The following is a 19,008-nucleotide window of genomic DNA, read 5'->3' as shown; positions in this document are numbered from 1 at the left end:
TGCCCTTCCCAGTCCAGGCCTGTCCTACCGCAGCCGTGTCCTGTCCTAACCAGGACCAACCCCGACCCCGGCTCGGACAAACACCAGCTCCAGCCTGGATCTGCCCAACCTCAACACAGACTGACCCTGACCCAACCCCAGCCTGGACCCCAACACGGCCTGACCCCGACCATGACCCGGCCTGACCCCGACCCCAGCCTGGACCCCAACGCAGACTGACCCCGACCCCAGCCTGGACCCCAACGCAGACTGACCCCGACCCCAGCCCGGACCAACGCTGACCCCAACGCAGACCGACCCCGACCCCCCCCCAGCCCGGACCCCAGCCCCGACCCGGACTGACCCCGACTCCAACGCAGACCAGCCCCGACCCGGACCGACCCCGACCCCAGCCCAGGCCAACCCCGATCACAGCAAACCCCAGCCCCAGCCTGGACCAGCCCCAGCCCAGCCCTGGCCCAAACCGGACCGACCGCGGCCCCGGCCCCGGCCCCGTCCGGGCTCTGCCCGAGGCAGCCCGCAGCCCCGGCCCCGCCCCGCCCCGAGCGGCCGCGCTCGCGGCCCGGCCCCGCTGCTCCGGCGCGGCGCGGCCCGGGCGCCCTTACCGGTCCCGGCGGCGGCGCTGGGCGGCGGCTCGGCGGCGCGGGGAGCGCGGGCTCCGCCCCGGCAGCGCCGCCCCACGGCTCCCCCTGCCGGCCGGCCGCGGCGCCGCCGGGCTGCTCGGCCTCCCAGGCGCAGGGCGCGAGGGCGCCGCCGGGGCCGCTCTAGCCTCCCGCCCGCTCTCGGTGGTTCCTGCGCCGGCGGCCCGGCGGGGCGCACGTGGGCGCGGCGGCGGGGCCGGGTCCGCCGTGAGCCGCGGTCCCGGAGCGGGCCGGGCCGGGCCGGGCCATGTTCGCGGAGGAGGAGTGGAAGGACGGGGCGGGCGACGCCGCCCTGGGCCCGGCCGTGCCGCGGCCCGTCGGCCCCGCGGCCCCTCAGCGGCCGGTAAGGGCCCCGCGCGCGGTCCGGCCCGGGAGGGTCCCGCTCCCGCCCGCTCACCCGCCGCTGCTCTCCGCAGGCCCCGGCGGGAGCGGCGCGGCGGCGGCTCCTGGCCACCCTGCAGCGCCTGGCGGCGGCGGCCGGGCCCCAGCGGGCTGCGCGGAGACGGGCCCCGAAGCGCCCGGCCGGGCCCGAGGGGCCCCCGAGCGGCCCCGGGCGGCCCCGGGCAGAGCCGGAGCCGGAACCGGAGCCGGAGCCGGAGCAGGCCGGGCAGCACCGCAGCGAAGGTACCGTCTCGCACCCCGAGCCGGCGGCTGGTGTGACCCGCCGGTCTGGGGCTTCCTGCGGGATTGGGTGGCTTTGGCTGCTGGCGGAAGCAGCCCGTGCCCTGCGGAGGGGGCTCCCTGCTGGGACCGGGCGTTGGGCTCACGGCCGTGGCGTGTGACCTGAGCAGGGCTGGGGACCTGCTTCCCGCGGCGCTGACTTTCCCCTCTGCCTTCCAGACGCCTCTGCTGAGCTGCCCGGGGACAAACCCACGCGGAGCCCGGAGCGCGCGGAGCCGGAGAGGGGGCTGTCAGCCGCGGGGCCGGCACAGAGGCTGAGCAGGAAGCAGTGGAGGAACAAACAGAAGAATAAAAGGCGCCAGAAAAACAAGTTCAAAGTGGGGCCTGGACCTGGTGGGGAGAAGTGTCTGGATGTGGAGGCAAGCGTGGAGCCAGGCGCTTTGGAGTCACCCGCTGCGGAAACGCTGCCTTCGGAGCGGTCCGAGGCCCTGCGTGCGCGGATGGAGGAGCGGCTCCTCTCTGCCCGCTTCCGCTACATCAACCAGCAGCTCTACACTTCCAGCAGCCAGGAAGCGGCACGGCTCTTCCAGAACGACCCCGAAGCTTTCCAAATCTACCATCGTGGCTTTGCTCAACAGGTGGGGCGATGGCCCGAGAACCCCGTGCATCGCATAGTTCGTTATCTGCGACAGCGGTGAGTGTGGGGCCGAACTAGGGGGTCCTGGAGACCCTCATCCAAGGCGGCGTCTCCAAGTGGTGGGGACAAGCTGAGGCTGTGGGGCAGGGGGAAGGCAGCATTCTCAGTCTGCTCTCCGCTTCTCCTCAGGCCAGCCTCGTTGGTAGTGGCAGATTTTGGGTGCGGTGACTGCAAGATTGCGAACAGCATCAGAAACAAGGTCCACTCTTTTGACCTGGTAGCTCTCAGCCCACTCGTCACCGTGTGTGACATGGCCAAGGTAGGAGGGGCCGCAGTTGTGTGTGTGACACAGCGACACAGCAGAGGGTACTTTGGGGAGACAAGGTGCACACCAGGCAAAGCGAGCACGTGCCCAGACCCAGAGAAGTGCAGCAAAGGAGCTGGATGACATAGTGGCCTGCATGTCAGGGACAGGAGTTGTGCAGGGAGTTCTCCGTGCTTCCTGTGGACCACGGCGCACAGACAGAGCGTGCACCCACACCGACGTTTGTGGGTGGGCTGTGTGCTCGTAGCTGCCTGACAGGTTGCAGGGGGCACACATTGGGGTGGCAAGTTGTGGGGGAGAGAAGGGGGTTAAAACAGCCTCTGGGGTGGAAGACCACCCCATGCACAAGAAGAGGGAGTACGTGTTTGTTCTGAAAACTGGGGCACCTCTGTGGGCTCTCTGCAGAAGATGCCGGTTGAATCCAAGAGCCTCGGGAAAGGAGGCTCCTGAGGAGCGGGGCAGGGGTGCCCCAGGCGGGGGGCTAGCCTCCCTGTGGGGATGTCTCGCGTTTCACAGGTGCCCTTGGCAGCTGAATCTGTGGATGTTGCAGTGTTCTGCCTGGCGCTGATGGGCACCAACCTGCAGGAGATCCTGGAAGAGGCGAATCGCGTGCTGAAGCACGGGTAGGCAGTGATGTGCTGGTACTTGGGGCTGAGTACAAGGGTAGAGGAGGTGAAGGGGTTGCTGTGAAGAGCCCTGGAGGCAGGGGCTCGGCCTCGGCTGCACGCCGTGGGGAGAAGAGGCCCTGGGTGGGTGCACCTGGGCAGAGACAGGCCAAGGCCGTGTCTGTGCTGCCGCTACTTCCTGGCGTGGTGTTTCCATAGGGGCACCTTGATGATGGCTGAGGTTGCCAGCCGCTTTGAAGACCTCCGAGCCTTTGTGAACGCTATGACTCATCTGGGCTTCAAGTCTGTCTCCAAGGTGCGTCCTCAGAACAGGCCCTATGTGCATCTGCCCAGGGCCCCAAGGGGGTCCAGCCAGGCCTTAGAGAACTGGCTGTGCTGGGGGGCCCTAGAGAACAAGCCCACCTGTGTCCGGCAACATGTGACTTGCAGTCCCTTCTGCGCACCAGCCAGGCAGGACTGCGTGCCCCAGCGGCTGGCCTGGTGCTGGGGGCGTGGGGAGAGGGCCCCGGGGTGGCAACAGGAGAGGTGCAATAGGTGAAGGGGGGAACAGGGAGGGCTGGCAGGGCATGAGCCTGCCTCCTGCTCCTCTTTGGAGCTGGGTGGGGGGTAATGGTAATGGTAAGCTGAGAGGGTGCTGCTGGGGTCCTGGGACAGTGTGGGGCAGGCAGGCGTCACACTGCTGGGACAGAGGTGTGGGGTGGTGCCAAGGACCCCGGCTGTGTGGGGCATGTAGGGGATGTGCTGCTAGGGAAGGGGTGCGGAGATGGTGTGAGGAACCTGGGGCGTGTGGGGCACACAGGGAGCACAAAGCTTGGGCAGGGGTGTGCGGACGGGTGCTGACAGGGGACACGGGGCTGGGGGTGCGGGGATGGTGGCCAGCAGGGGACATGGGGCCAGGGCAGGGATGCGAGGATGGTGGCCGGCAGGAGACACGGGGCTGGGGGTGCGGGGATGGTGGCCAGCAGGGGACATGGGGCCAGGGCAGGGGGGTGGGGATGGTGTGGGGCTGGGGGCCGGCAGGGAACACAGGGCCGGGGTGTGGGGACGGGTGCTGGTAGGGGACATGGGGCCAGGGCAGGGGGGTGGGGATGGTGTGGGGCCAGGGGCTGGCTGGGGCAGGGGGGTGGGGATGGTGGCCGGCAGGGGACATGGGGCCGGGGCCGGGGGGTGGGGATGGTGGCCGGCAGGGGACATGGGGCCGGGGCGTGGGAGGACTCCGGAGCGCGGGTGCGGAGCGGCGGCGCCCGGCTCACGGCGGGTTCCTTGCAGGACGTGTCGAGCCCGTTCTTCTTCCTGCTGGAGTTCTCCAAGACGGGCCCGCCCCGCCGCCGCCCCGCGCCCGGCCTCCGCCTCCGCGCCTGCCTCTACAAGCGGCGCTGAGCGGCCGCGCCGCGCACGCGCAGTGCCCAATAAAGCCTGGCGTCCCCGCCCGCCTCGCGGCGCCTCCGGGAGTGGGTCGCGGGTGCGCATGCGCGAGGGCCGGGGCTCCCCGCCGCGTGCCCCGGAGGGGGCGGGCGGGGCGCAGGCGCGGGGCGGGGAGCGGGGGCGCCTGCGCAGTGCGCGCGAGGCCTGCGCGGCGGCGGCGGCGGCGTTTCCTGCCGGGGGATGTCGGGGCCGGGCGGCCCGGGCCCCGGCGGGGGGAAGCTGGACATCAACCGCGCCGGCGTGGCCGAGCTCGAGGGCGCGCTCAGCGGCATCGGCCGCCGCCGCGCCCGCGGCATCGTGCGCAAGAGAGAGGTGCGGGCGGGGGCGCCCGGGGCCGCGGGCGGGGGGCGGCGGCGGGGCCGAGGGCCGCGGCGGGGCGGGGCCGCGGGGAGCTGTCCCGGGAGGCGCTCGGGCCCGGGGGCGGGGGACGGCGTCCCGGGGCGGGGGGTGCTGGGTGGCCCCGGCCGTGCCCGGGGGAAGCGGTGCTGGTGCCGGCGGGGGGGCGGCCAGCGCCCCGGTGTCCTGCCCGCCGGGCCGCGCTGGGCTCCGCCCTGCCGGGCGCTGGGCCGCCCTCGCCCGCCGCAGCCCCCGGGCCCCGCGCCGCGCCCGGCGTCCCGGGAAGGGGTCCGCGGGGCACGGCGAGACCAGCGCGGCGCGGGGCGGAGGCTGCGAGCGGAGGGGAAGGGCAGCGCCTCGGCCCTGCCCGGCGCGGGCACGCCTGGTGTTTGGACCTTCCGCCCGTCCCCGAGCCAGGGACAGCTCTGTCGCACAGCAGCCCCTGGGTGCGGGGCCTGGTGCCGGCTGCTGCTCGGAAGCGGCCGAAGGAGCCTTTTGTTCGCGCCCCGCGTAAACAGCTCTTGTCGAGGTCTGCGAGCTGTCACTGGAGGAACGAGGGCAGGTGCCTCCCTGGACAGGAGCCTCCCGGAGCAGGCTAGGTCAGAGCTCTCCTGCCGGAGCACGTCCCTTCAGCCCGGCCAGCCCCAATCTCTAGGTTCCCTGGGAGACTTAAAGATCTGGGATTTGGGGAAGAGTTTCAGTGGCTGGTGGTAGATGCTGCTTGTGAAGGGCAGAAAAAATGAATTCATGCATGGAATGAGCAGGAGCGGGAAAGGGTAGGAGCCCATCTGGTGTGGTCACGATGGATTGGAAATCCTGCCGCTCCCCCGTGATTGACTCTTTAACTCTGTCATTTGGAAATGACAGAGCAGGAGAACAGCCTGGGTGTACTAGTCACTCGCAGGATGACTGTGAGCTGCCAGCATGACACAGCTACGAAAAAGGTAAATATGATCTCAGGCTGTGTCTGTCATGGCGCTTTTAGCAGAGACAGGGAGATTAATGTCATCTTTATGCCCTTAATGCCATAAAGAACCAGCGAGACCTTAGCTGAAATACAGCCTCTTTGTTCAGGTAGGAGCCGACAGAGAAGAGAGACAGGAGAGATCAGGGGAATGGAAGACAAGAAGAGCTTGACTTTTTTTGGCTCGGAAAAGAGGAGGCTGAGAGGGGCAGGGTCACTGGCTATAAATACAGCTGGAATGTAAACAACATGGAGGCGGAAGAGTAAGAGCCATTTAAACTAAAGGATAATGTTGGTTTAAAAACAGGTGAGAATGAACTTGTGGAAATAAAATTCAGTATTCGAGCGCTGGCTTGGGCAAAAAGCACTTATTGGGAGTAAGTAGCAGAACTGACTTAAAATGATGCGTAAGACATTTGAAAGGGTAATAGGAACCTTGACTTGGCCCTGAGGTCTGTGTTAGGTGGGAACGGAGGATGCTTTCCCCTGGGATCCTGTTCCTTTTGTAACGGTCCGACTGTCCCCGCTGCTTCTGGGCCCTTGTATGTAGACAGGTTCACAGCAGAAGCTGCTTGGAGTCGGTATATGGCGTCGGTAGGATCTGCTGTAAGCTGTGGTTCTGGGTGTCTGTGGGGCTGAGCATTAGTGCTTGGCCTGGTGTTTTGCAGGATAGTAGGTGCTTTGCACACGTGTGTGTGTGCGCGCGTGTGGCAGGAGGTGGGGGCTGGTTTCTTTCCTTGGAACTGCAGCCAAGGGAGACGAGCTGTGTGGGCCACTGATGGCTCCCAGTCTTGGGAGTACTTAGCTGGAAGCCACCGTTCTCCTTTCTGAGCTTCTAGCTTTTCCTTTGAGGCCACTGCTCCCTTTGGTAGCAACAGCTCTCGTGTTACTGACCTTTCCTTACGGGCATACGTGGCTAGGCGTTGTAGTTGTCGCGCAGGGCAGGGAAGGTTTGTAGGAACATTTATGGAGGATTACAAGGGGAAAGCTGTTTTGGGCAAAAGCTATTCCTTAACTTTGCTGGGAGCAGTAGTGAGGACTTGAGCCCTGCTGTGACACCCCCAACACACACGCACCGCCAAATACTAAAGGGAGCCTGTGGCTGTAAACGTAATGTAGGCTGGTAGGTATCAGATCACCTGTCAGGAAACAGAGTCTATCTGAAGAGGGCGTGAGCAGGCTTGATCTTGCCTTGAGGCTGGTCCCTGGGTCATCCAGCTCCGTGTTGAATCTTGCTTCTCCTCCGACAGGAACTGAAGGGCTTCAACTCACTCGACGATCTTCTTCATGTCAAAGGCATCACCACCCGCATCTTGGAGCTGAACAGTCAGCGGATGACTTGCAGAAGAAGGCCAAGCAGTGAGGAAGCTGCTAGGGTGAGCCTTGCTTTGCGGGGGGACGGTCCCAAAGTTCCCGTGCTTCAGGTAGGAAAGGAAAGGTGGGGTCCCCCTGCCCGCCAGATGTGGAGGTGGTCCTCCCTGCAGCAACGCAGGAATTAGGGAGAGGTCCCTTGCGTTGGGAGATGTGGTGGCTGATAGAGGGGCAGAGGAAGCTTGCCGGAGAAGAGACATCTCTGCTTTGGCCTCTGGAACGAGGAGGCCGAAGAATGCTGCCCCCCTTTAAAAAGCCAAGGGATCTGTGCATGATTTCCCTGGGAGGTGGCAGTCTGCTGAGCAGAAGCGTGCTGCCGTGGGCCCTTAGTAGCCCAGCTGGCTCTGTGGCCTCAAGGCGTGTGGTGCCCTGCTGTAGGGTTTGGTGGCCCTTGACTGCAGAGCACTGCCAGGAGCTGCTCTGGCTGCTGTGATGCCTCTGCCCCACGGTGTGATGCGTCTGCCCCCAAATCCCTGACAGAAACAATGACCTGGCCCTAGAGGACAGTCGTGCCTTCCAGAGGTCTCCCCGCCCCGGAGCTGCCACCCATCTGTAGGTCTCCTGCAGACAGTTTTTAGTGTTCAAGTCCACTGAAGTTCCAGAATGGGGTGTGGAGAGGAATTCTTCCCCTAAGCTGACAGCTGAGGAGGCCGGATAGCCAGTTTCTCTTGGCACGTTCTCTGCCCCGTTGTCTGCCTCGTCTGAGCAGAGCAGCGGCCAGCACGCTGCCTGCTTGGGCTGGCGTGCGTCCAGCTTGCTCTGGGGACTGCTCCAGAAAGTGTCTTCCTGCTGCCGGTGTCTGCGGGGCTGAGGGAATCCATGCACCCGGGGGAAGCTCTGCCCCGCTCCGCTCCTGAGCGTGCTGCGTAGGCAGAGGAAGGCGGTTGCTGAGAGAGAAAGGTGTTTTACTGCCCGAGATATCCGTGCCTGCTCAGGATGTCCCAGTGCTGCCTCAGTACAGTGGTGCCACCCTTTGTGACCAGCCAGGACCTAGATCTGACCCTGCAGCTCTGGATGCTGCAAGAGATGCTTCAGAAACCTGGGCTCAATGCTCCCTCCCCAAAAGGTGTATCCAGACGGGGCTGTTGTTTCATGCCTTCCAGTCTGACACTTCCTCTCTGCCCCGGAGTCCAGCCCTGTTTCAAGCCCACCTGCAGGACAGGGTCTGGTCCAGTGGATGGTGTGAAGAGAGGAGCAGTCTGTCTCTGCTCCGGGGAGTCTGTCCGGGGCTGGACACTTGCATGCACTGAGGCCCTGGTTTGAATGTGAATACATCCAGACCTGACTGCACTAGTTGTTGCAATGCTTGGTAGGAGCCCTTTCGCGTACCAAGATTTTTCTTCACCTAGGTGTATTTTTGTGCTGTGACCAAATCATCTCCATTTCTTTTCCTCTCTTCCTATAAGGTGTTTCCTCCAGGCTTTCAACCATTTGGGGGAGAGGATTTAGCAATCGCTTCAGCTTTTCAGCAGTCTCTTAAAAATGTGAACTGGGCATTGCAGGACTCCATTGCATAGGGTAGCACAGGGAGTAGTGTTGATTTCTTTCTTGCCCTTCTTCTCAGCCTGAAGCTCGCACTGAGTGCAGCCTCTCAACCCTTTTCAGTTACTGCTTTACAGGATACACAGTCCCTGATGCCTTGCTGGACCTGCTCTCCTTGTTCTCAGATGGAGAACACTGCCTCTGGCTATGTTGAAATGCATTTCATTTGAGTGAGCCCAGCTTACCAAGCGATGCAGACCACACTGTGTGACTGTCCTGTCCTTGTTACCTACCCGAATGTCAACCTCAAAATTTGATCAGAAAAGATCTTATTCACTTCCAGATTATGAATAAAGCAGGTGTTGTCTAGTGGTTTGTTTTTGTTTTTTTTTTAATGGGTCTGTACTAGGCCCCTCACTAGAAAATCTTCAATTCCCCAGTAACAGGTACATTTTGAGATCTGTTAACTGTCCCTTTGCTGATTCAACACATTTCATCCAACAGCCCTTCTGAGGCTGCGTGTATGAGTTCATCACATCTATGTAATTGCTTTTGTTAACCAAATGTAACGCTTGAAGGAATAAAATCAGCTTTATTTGAAAAGACCTATTTTCATAAAGCCTTATTAACTGGTACGAAGAATGTTCCTGTCATTTAACTTTTACCAGTTGAATCCTGCACGAGCTTTTCTATTAGCAGATGTTAGGCTATGTACAGACTTGCTTTGCTCTTGCCTTCCTCAGTTTGGTCACAGCTTTCGCACTCTCCCAGTCTTTGCAATTTCTCCTGTGTTCCAAGAATTATTAAAAATTAAGAGATGTGGGCCAGTGATCTACTTATACTGTTTTCCAGGACTTTTTGGCACAAATTATCCTGGCCTGCCAATTAAAAGTATTTTACTGGTATACTGGAAAATACTTCCTCACCCTCGTGTGATACAAGGGCATTGTTCTGTTTCTTCTAAATCGTTACAGAATGCTTCTGCTTTTTTGCATTGTTATTCACAGCACTACTTTCTTTGGGGAATAAGGGTACAAGTGGCATTAGGTAGGGACATGGTACTTGTTCCCCCTCCAGTAAACTTTACTCCTGGTCAGACTGGCTGGAGGGCTGGGACCTTTCTGAAGTGACCTTCATGCTGTGGTGCAGGCTGCAATGCAGCGTGGGCTGGTCCTCCGTGTTGGTGCCAGGATCTCTCAGGGACTGCAGCTTGTGCTGGAGCCCACATGTAGCACCTCTGTTCCCTGCTTGGCTAAGTGTAGGGAAGAGTGCTGTTCCCAGCTCCGGGAAGGGAAGTGGCTCAGTGCGGAGATGAGGAGGTAGAGCACAACCAGATGTGGACTGATGGCAGTGCTGGTGCTAGGGAATTTGGTGTTTCCTGCTCGGCTGCAGAATTGCTGGATGCCATGTAGCTAGGTCATGTGGCAGCCGGGCCTCCCTGGGGGCTGGGAAGTGTCCTGACTCCAGAGCTTCCTTGGCTACGGCTGCCCCGTGCCCTGGAGAGCACCTTGGCTCAGAGGTCCCATCTTTGGCTCTGCTTGGCCCATCGCTCCCGCTTCGGGACTGCAGAGGGGAGCCCTCGTGCTCCTCAGACCATCGCTCTGCCTGGCAGCCCCCTTGGCTCACCAGTGTGTCCCCCAGCTTGGGACCGCGGGGTGTTCGGAGAGCTGGGGGGCAGAGCTGCAGCAGACCGACGTGACCCTGCGTTTCCCTGTGTTGTAGGTGCTGGCTGAGGAGGAAGAGGATGTGTCGGCCTCCTGGGAGCCGGAGCGCTCTGGGAAAGGGAGCCCGGGGTCAGGACCAGAGGCTGATGGCTCCCCCGAGCAAGGGGCACAGGAGTCAGTCAGCTCCAGAGCCTGTGGGGAGCAGCAGGAGGAGGAGGAAGAGGAGGAGGAGGAGGAGGGGAGCTGCTACAGCGAGGAAGGGGAGGACGGCAGCGATGTCTACTTCTATTACACCATCGGCGAGCGCTGGATAGACTACCTGCAGCGGACAGAAGAGGGTGGACTCCTCCGCCACGTGCGGCCCAAGGTAACGCCTCTGGGACTGCTGTCCCGGCCGGGGGCTTTGCCCCAAAGAACAGGGCCGCCCATGTCGGTGGTGGTTTCCCAGCAGGAGCTGGAGCTGGCGTGATGTCTCTGGTCCCGTTGTACTGGTGGCCTCGGAGCTCCCTGGCACCCGCCCGTTGCTGTGGTGGAGGTGCCGGCGCAGGCCGTGGGCTGTTACAGAGCTTTCAAACCCAGCTGTGTTCGTTGTGCGCTGGGGCAGCATTGCCGGCGGAGACCCCCAGGGAGCTTGGGGCTGGCCGCTGTGGCTGGGTGCTGGCTGGGCCAGGAGTTCGGTGCTGTGGATTGCATTTCCGCAGTCGCTGTCTGCCGTGCATCCCCGCGTGTAGCGCGGTGCGGTGCTGAGCAGCTCCAGGGCCTGGCTTTACACCTTGTTTCTCAGGAGACTTCAGTGTGCCAAGCTCCCTGCTCAGGCTGCAGAGCCGCCTGCTACACGTTGGGTTATGCCCAGGGAAGGGCCAAGCTGGTGTACTGATGGGTTTTCTCAGCCCCCGCTTTTGTCCCCGTACACCTGCTCTGCTGACTTTTCCCCATCAGGTCTGATACTCCCCTCAGAAGGGCCAAGTTCCATTTCTCCCCCAGGAAATTACCTCTCGTGCCAGCTCTAGAGCTCGGGTGGCCTTCAGCTTCCCTCTGCCGATCCCCAGTATGAGCACGGACGTGGAGAGTCCCTGGGCTTGGTCTCCTACTCTGCCATTTCTGGCAGAAAATAGGTGACCCAGGACATATGCCGAGGGCTGTGTTCCACCCTTGCTCTTCCCCTTGCAGATGAAGCGGAAGTCAGAGAATGGCCTGGATGGCAGGGCCCTCTCCCCTGGCAAGAAGCTGTGCAAAGGGTCTGAGTACGGCAGGTAAGACGAGGGATAGGGATACAGATTCGGCAGTTCCACTTCTCTGCGTAGTGAGCTACAAACTGATCTGGCTCTGGGAAGCGGGGAGGCCTTCTCTTACCCATCTCATCCCTCCGTCGTCTAGGCAACCTGCTGTAATGCAGACTGGGGTAAAGGACTGCATTCGTAGCTGTGGTCCCCGTGGGAGTGATGGGCCAAGAGGTTGGCTGAGGGGAAGCTTGGGATTTGCAGCTTATATGGACCTCGGTTCTGAGAACCGTTGGCGTGGCATGGCCCAAAGTAGCACTGGCATGTCTCACCTTTGCTCTGGTCTCTTCTTGGCTGTGGCCCAGGACCCTGGGTCCCTGCACGCCCAGTCCCACCACCACCTTCGGGGACCTGCGCAACGCTAAGCCAGGCCAGGCCCGACGCCGTCGCATTCCCTCTGTGGCCCCCCCACCCGAACTGCAGGACTGGCTTCGCACCTTCCAGGTAGGCACATGAACCTGGCCAAAGGTTCACCTCGGGGGGCACTGAGAAGTTCTGTGTTTGAAAGGCGGGCACAAGGGAGGTGAAGCCCTGGGCAGTCTGTCTGCCTGGGACCACTCCTGTGTGGGAGGTGGGGTCCCACCATGGATTTTAGCAAGTTTTTACCTCACCTAAGAGGCAGAGAGAAGGTGTTGATTCCCGCAGGGCAGAATGCCCTCTGTCCTGGGGTAGTGTTGTTTTGTCCACCACCACACAGCACCTTGTTCCATCCCATGCAGCTGGTGGAGCTTCCAGCACCATCTGTTTGTATCTGCAACTCCTCTTTGTCTTAGGGTCTAGGTCCAGGTCTAGGCAGGGGAGCCCTGGCCTGCTCCGGAGGTTTGGCTAGCCTTTCCTGCTCCTCTGCAGCCCGGGTGGGCTGGTTGGTGTCTCTGCTGGGGTCTGGGGGGCATAGGCACCACGCGGAACGGCAGAGGAGGCTGTGAGGGCCTGCCCTGTGTGCAGGCCTTGTGACTGATGTGCCCCTGTCCTCAGCGGTGGAGCGGCCCAGAGAAGCTGCTTGCTCTGGATGAGCTCATTGATCGCTGCGAGCCCTCCCAAATCAAGTACATGATGCAGGTCATTGAGCCGCAGTTCCAGAGAGACTTCATCTCCCTGCTGCCCAAAGAGGTGAGTCAGGGCAAGGGAGGTGGTGCTGCAGCCCTGGTGCTGCTCACTAGTTACCAGCCGTAGGGGCCCGCTGCTACCTTGTGACTTGGTTTCCCTTCCTGCAGCTGGCACTCTATGTCCTCTCCTTCCTGGAGCCTCGAGACTTGCTCCGTGCTGCCCAGACCTGCCGCTACTGGAGGGTCTTAGCTGAGGATAACCTGCTTTGGAGAGAGAAATGCCGTGAGGAAGGTAAAGATCCTCCTCCACGTGGTGTGTGGCACATTGTGGCTGGGATCTGCAGTGGGATCGCCCAGAGCTGTGCAGCATCTTGGCTCCCTCACTCGCCTGAGGGCATGGCCCCCCCTTGCACTGTGACAGCCTGCATCCTGCTGTGTCTTCCTCCCACAGGCATAGAGGAGCCCTTGAACCTGCGGAAGCGGCGCCTGCTGAGCCCTGGCTTCATGTACAGCCCCTGGAAATTTGCGTTCATGCGGCAGCACAAAATTGACATGAACTGGCGCAGCGGGGAGCTCAAAGCCCCCAAGGTGGGTGCCTTCAGAAGCCCTTGCAGAGCAGCACAGGCCCTGGAGATTCGACATGTAGGAAGCTGATCCAGGAAGGAAGTAGCAGAGAAATATCCATGGCAAATAGGATGGGAGCAGCACTAAGAAGCTTAGAAGTGCCTCAGAAAAGGTTCCCATGTCTGGCCTGTCTTCATCAGTCACAGGCCAGAGACGTTCACCCAGAAGTATTTGAACTTTAGCTTTCTTGCAGCTGGAGGTCCTGCCAGCTCCCTGCAACTCCTATCCCTTTCTGCACCAAGTGTACCCACAGCACAGCTCATTTGGAGCTTTCCCGTGGGCTGCAGCTGGCAGCACAGCTGATCTCGGGCATTGCCACGGTGGATGGCACTGGACTTCAGCTCTGCCAGGATCCCTGGTGAAAGAGTCACCCTGAACCCCAGGGCAGGGGATTTACTTGCATCCACTACCTCTGAGCATCCGTTGCAGGGCTGTAACCACCCTTGTCACCCAGGCAGTGGTGCAGCCTTTCTGAGGGCCAAGACAGGCCTTGGCCCTAGTACATCCTGTAACAGCAGCTCTTAGAAGTGTGGTGTTGGTTCTGCTTCTCCCTGACCAGGGTCCATTCCTGCCCCTCATTCCTGTCCATGAGGCAGGGGGAGCAGAGCTCCAGCCGCCCCTTCTCACTTGCAGCCTCTCAGGTTACGGTCTCAGTTCTAGGTGCTTTCCACGTCCAGAGATTTCCTTCCAGGCCGTGTTCTGGCTCGCTGCCTCTGCAGCACCTCGGGGAGCTGCGGTGGCTTCTGCTGTGCGGTCACTGCGGGGCTGCGTCACCGAGCAGCAGGTCGGCAGCGGGTGACCCCTTCCTGAGGCCCTGAACACCCCGGTGTCTGCGCCCACCGCGAGCAGAGCTCTCCAGGGCACTGCCCGTGGGGACGCCTGTCCCGTCCCTTCCCCTTGCTGAGGGGAGCGCAGGTTCCCTGCAAATGGCAGCTCTTGCTTGTTTTCACACTGAGCTGCCGCTTGCCCTCGTGCCGCCCCTCCCCGGGGCTTGGCCAGGTCTCTCCGACGTGCCCCCGCGTTGCCTGGGGTCTGCCTAACCCACCTGATCTCTGCCTGCCTGCAGATGTTGCTCGGGCATTTCCCACCTCCTTTGCCCCCACTTTTCATTGCTAAGTGTGTTGAGAAGGTGGACGCTAATGCAGAGCTGCGTGTGCATTGCTTGCCTTGCACCATGATGAAAATGGAGCTGGCAGTCCTAAAGGTGATCTTTCTCCTGGCCAGCCAGTTTCTGATCTGGGACAGAATGTCAGCTCTGAGCTCACAAGCTTGTGCAGCCTTAATAGCCACAAAGACCAGTCCATGTTTTGGAATTGTGGCTCGTTCTCCCCTAGCTGTAACCTGCAAATGCCCCCTTTGGCCCTGCCGTAGCTGCTGCCCAGCTCCTGCAGTTGCTGCAGCAACTAGCGGGATGGCGTTGGCATTTTCCTACCTTCTTAAGAGAAGCTCTGTGTCGTTCAAAGTTTGCTCCTCAGAGGCTCCTGCCAGAGCTGCTTGCGCAACATCTTCCTCAGAGTCTGTTTTGATGTGTCCCTGGGGTAAGGATGAGGTAGGGCTACCCCAGAGGGAAGCTCGTGTTTCCAGGGTTGTCTCAGTGTGACGGTTCCCCTGGCTGTGCCCTGGTGGTTCTTCGATATCGGGGCTCTGAGTAGCCAGCAGCTCCCTTCCTAATTACGCTGTTCTCTGCACAGGTGCTGAAGGGACATGATGACCACGTCATTACCTGCCTGCAGTTCTGTGGCAACCGGATCGTCAGTGGCTCGGATGACAATACGCTCAAAGTGTGGTCAGCTGTCACCGGAGAGGTGAGCTGTTGTCCAGAGTTACGTTGTAAGGCTGCTGCACCAGCACACTGAGAGCTGTGCTGCTCCTCTGCATTGCGGCAGGGACGGGAAGAGGTGTGACAAGGATCACAGCCTTTTAGGTGGGTTTGTCTTGCCTCTGGCAAAGCGCAGCCGAGGAGAGGATTTGACAGTTCGCGTAACTGCAGGAGTGATGGGAAAAGCTGTCTTAAGCTAGAGGCCAGGGTTGGTGCAGTAACAAATGAGCGGGAGCTGGCCATGCGTGTGTTTCCACTGGAAGTCAGCAAGTGTGGATCCCCGTCCTGGAGATCCAGAAAGGGCAAGAAACTCCACTGGTTTTAGGATAGTGAGCGATCCTTATGAGAAGGCTCTGTCACGGGTTCCTGAGTTCGCAGGGACAGAGATTGCTGACTTGAAGAGCCTTGCCAGTCCCTGTCCAGAGAAGGTCCTACTCTTTGCTGTTCCTTCTTGCTGTGTTATTCAGCCATTCTCAAACCAGCATCTCGTCGCGTTGTTCTTGGCAGTGTGTGCAGACACTGGTTGGCCACACAGGGGGTGTCTGGTCCTCCCAGATGAGGGACAGCATCGTCATCAGCGGCTCCACAGACCGAACACTCAAAGTGTGGAACGCAGACACAGGCGAATGCGTGCACACGCTGTACGGGCACACGTCCACCGTGCGCTGCATGCATTTGCACGGGAACAGGTATGGGGGGCCTGGGCTGGTGGGTGGTGTGAGGTGTGGGGCAGGGGAAGGCACGGAGGTATTTGGGGCCTGGGCTGGTGGGTGATGTGGGGAATGGGGCAGGTGAAGGTGCAGAGCTCTTTGGGGCCTGTCCTGGTGGGTGGCATGGGGTGTGGGGCAGGGGAAGGCGCGGAGGTATTTGGGGCCTGTCCTGGTGGGTGGCGTGGGGTATGGGGTGGGTGAAGGTGCAGAGATGTTCAGGGTTTGGGCTGATGTGCAGCTGAAAGACGCTGTGTGGGAAGAAACGTCCACGGGGAGGATAAGCCGGGGCTACCCAGAGGGAAGCTGCTATTCCAGGTTTGTCTCAGTTGGGCGAGGTCTGGAGCTGGCACGACCAGGCCCCAAGTGCAGCCTTGCCCACAGGGTCGTGAGCGGCTCACGGGACGCCACGCTGCGCCTCTGGGACATCGAGACTGGGCAGTGTCTGCACGTGCTGATGGGCCACGTGGCCGCGGTGCGCTGCGTGCAGTACGACGGGCACAAGGTGGTGAGCGGCGCGTACGACTATACAGTGAAAGTGTGGGACCCCGAGAGCGAGAGCTGCACTCACACGCTGCAGGGACACACAAACCGCGTCTACTCCCTGCAGGTAAGATCCCGGCTGCCCTTTCCTTCCCACTCAGATGCTGCAGGGACACAAAAGCCATGTCTGTTCCCTGCAGGTGAGACGCTGTCTTCTCTCCCCTTCCCCCTGGCCCCTCACATGCACTTGCACTGCAGGTACATGCAAACCATGCCTGTTCCCTGGAAGGGAGACACATGCACGTGCACTCTGATTAGCCAGATGCTGCATGGGCACGTTGCTTAATCTAGTCTGCCCTAAACCCCTGATGCCAGCCTACCAAGAACACTCCTCCCCTTGCCGGGCAGGCCGTGCTGACCTGCATCTCTCTGGGCAGTTTGACGGGACGCACATCGTGAGTGGCTCTCTGGACACGTCGATTCGAGTGTGGGATGTGGAGAGTGGAAATTGCCTACACACTCTTATGGGACATCAGTCGCTCACTAGTGGCATGGAGTTACGTGACAATATCCTGGTATCTGGCAACGCCGACTCCACAGTCAAGATCTGGGACATCAAGACGGGCCAGTGCCTGCAAACGCTGCAGGGTGAGTGCAGGGGGATGGAACAGCTCCCCTCGCAGAGGGTGCTGGAGGGGGGTAGTGTCGTTTCTAGCTGCCAGATAGGGCAGTGGGCACAACAGATGTTGCCCAGGTGTGGCAAAACCAGGTAGTGGGTGTTGCTGAAGAGCCTGGGATTGGACATGGGAGCATAGGATGGCTAACAGGTATCTTCTGCCTCCAGGGCCCAGCAAGCACCAGAGTGCCGTGACCTGCCTACAGTTCAGCTCCAAGTTTGTGGTAACCAGCTCAGATGATGGTACCGTCAAGCTCTGGGACCTCAAGACGGGCGAATTTGTGCGCAACCTGGTTGCACTGGAGAGTGGGGGCAGCGGGGGTGTAGTGTGGCGCATCCGTGCCTCCAACACCAAGCTCGTGTGTGCGGTGGGCAGCCGCAACGGCACAGAGGAGACCAAGCTGCTGGTGCTGGACTTCGATGTGGACCTGAAATGAGCCTGGCCAGTCCAGGCTGGGACGGAGGATCCCGCGGGCTGGGCGTAGCAGCTGGTCTTGGTGGGGCTGGCCCCAGAGCAGGCACTAGCCCCCCGCGGGCTGTAAATACTGTATGCAGCTGTCTGGGCCTTATTTATATATGTGTGAACTCCCTGTGGGGAGCCTGCGCCCGGCTAGGGCACTGTACAGAGGAAGCAGCATGTTTTATACACACTAATATATCAATTTATTTCTGTACCTGGGGCCTCTTCTCTACCCCTGCTGTTGTATGAGCCCTTCCTGCCTGGAGCTTGGTGGTAGCTGCAGCTCTGCTGTTTGAAGCAGAGGGGGAACAGGCTTTCCCTCAGCTGCTGGCCCCAGAGACCAGCTCTTTCTTCCAGAACAACATCTGCCCTTGCCCGGCGGAGGGCCCCTGCCTGGCGTCCCACGCCCCGCGGACTCCAGCCTCTCCTCTGTTTGGGGCACGGCAGCCGGCTGACAAGGTGCACGCGGTGCTGCACACGCCGGGCGGGGGAGATCGTGCAGGGCAGCAGCACGTGGAGCACAGCGCGGGGCTGGCCAGGCGTGCGGGCGCCTGACGCCCTCCTAGGAAGACGGGGCAGCGGTGCTGGGTCTGGGAGGGAGCGGTGCCGGGCGCTGCCCGAGGCTTTTCCTTCTCCACTGCTGGGATCCAGACGGGGGGAGCAGGCAGGGCTGGGCAGAGGAAGCGTGTCGCAGCGCAGCGGAGCGCACGTCCCACCGCGGGTTGCGCACCTCCAGGCCCGTCAGGAGCAGACCTGGCTCGGGGGGTGCAGTGGGAGGCAGCACCTGGAAGGGAACGGCAGGGAGATGAGACACGGCCTGAGCACTGCTGCAGCAGCGCACGTGCCTGTGACCAGGAGGGCAGCACCACCTGCTCCTCCGGCCGGTACCGGCCCAGCTCCCGCTTCTCCGCCAGGGCTGTCTCCCGGAGCAGTGGCAGCGGGAGGTGCTGTGGGTGCCGGAATGCGGCGAGGCGACAGCAGCACGGGCTGCCCTCCCCGCGCATCCAGGTAGCGGCACGGCAGCTGGCAGCGACTCTGCAGTGTTCCCAGCCACTCGCTCGGGACCTGCGGCCCTGTGGGAACGTAGCCCAGCCGCAGCCGCGGCAGACGCCCTTGTTGCAGAGCCCGCAGGATAGCGGTGCACCGGGCCCCCCCCCCCTTCAGGCGCCCCTGCACACAGCTGAGATCCCTTTCCACCTGGCGCAGCAGAGCCAGGAAGCTCCCACACTCCTCTATCAGGAACTGCTGCAAAGGCCCAGGCTTGGGCCGGGATTGTCCCTGTGGTGGGTTACTCCTGCCTCCCATCCTTGCATGTGCAGCTCCTGCTGCAGCCCTGCCATCAGCGCTAGGCCCCGTTCTGCAGCCTGCCTCGGGGCCTGCTGCTGCTGCTGGCTGGCCGGGAGCCCACAGGGCTGCCAGAGCTGCTGGGAACGGAGGAGATGGGAGAGCGTGGCACGGCTGCGGACGGCTAGTAGCCCTTCCTGCACGCCCTGGGCCACGCCGCAGCAGGCTGGCTCTGCTGGGCCGGGGGGCTGCTGGATGCACCTCCGCGTCTCTGAGGTCACCTCCCCCTCGGACAGACCTGCAGGCAGACGGGCACAGCTCAGGGCCCTGTGTTTTCCCTCCAGCCTGCAGACGATGTCCCACGCTGTCACTGCTGTGAAGGGGCACCATTGCTAGGAGGGTGTACGTTTTCCCAGCCTTCCCTTTCCCAAACGTGTGTGCCACCGAGCTTCTCCGGGTAAAGCGCGCGTTCTTACCCGTGCTGCAGCAGTCCTGGAGGGGGGTGAGGGGGCTCTGAATCCCAGGGCCTGGCAGGGG

General features: G+C 61.7%; 2 protein-coding genes across 6 annotated transcripts in view; one reads left to right on the top strand and one right to left on the bottom strand.

Moving 5' to 3' along the window:
• The window catches only part of ILK (integrin linked kinase), a 79,704-nt gene that overhangs the window by 6,688 nt on the left and 54,008 nt on the right, over positions 1-19,008 (bottom strand). The window contains exon 1 of one of the 4 annotated variants that reach the window (XM_064505344.1): positions 606-722. The exons of 2 other annotated variants lie outside the window; for them this stretch is intronic. The gene's annotated coding sequence lies outside the window, so the exon portion shown is untranslated. Of the gene's footprint in view, positions 1-605; positions 723-19,008 lie in introns of those variants that run through there. One more of the 4 variants, XM_064505343.1, reaches the window with a different exon arrangement.
• Positions 698-17,401, top strand: RRP8 (ribosomal RNA processing 8). 2 transcript variants are annotated; one of them, XM_064505334.1, is made up of 18 exons: positions 698-984; positions 1,058-1,265; positions 1,482-1,956; positions 2,089-2,218; positions 2,741-2,847; positions 3,049-3,145; positions 6,826-6,951; positions 10,151-10,459; positions 11,263-11,345; positions 11,678-11,816; positions 12,348-12,482; positions 12,587-12,710; positions 12,870-13,006; positions 14,734-14,847; positions 15,369-15,550; positions 15,953-16,178; positions 16,489-16,699; positions 16,896-17,401. In XM_064505334.1, exons 1-18 carry the CDS (start codon positions 889-891, stop codon positions 17,162-17,164), a joined length of 3,168 nt encoding a protein of 1,055 aa, XP_064361404.1. In that variant the 5' UTR covers positions 698-888; the 3' UTR covers positions 17,165-17,401. The 2 variants fall into 2 exon arrangements, with proteins under 2 accessions (XP_064361404.1, XP_064361405.1); XM_064505335.1 differs by lacking the exon at positions 16,896-17,401 and having other exon boundaries at positions 16,460-16,644.

This window comes from Dromaius novaehollandiae, chromosome 1, assembly GCF_036370855.1.
Source record: "Dromaius novaehollandiae isolate bDroNov1 chromosome 1, bDroNov1.hap1, whole genome shotgun sequence".
NCBI lineage: Eukaryota > Metazoa > Chordata > Aves > Casuariiformes > Dromaiidae > Dromaius > Dromaius novaehollandiae.
The sequence above is the reverse complement of the archived record's forward strand: the minus strand, read 5'-3'. Positions and strand labels throughout refer to the sequence as shown.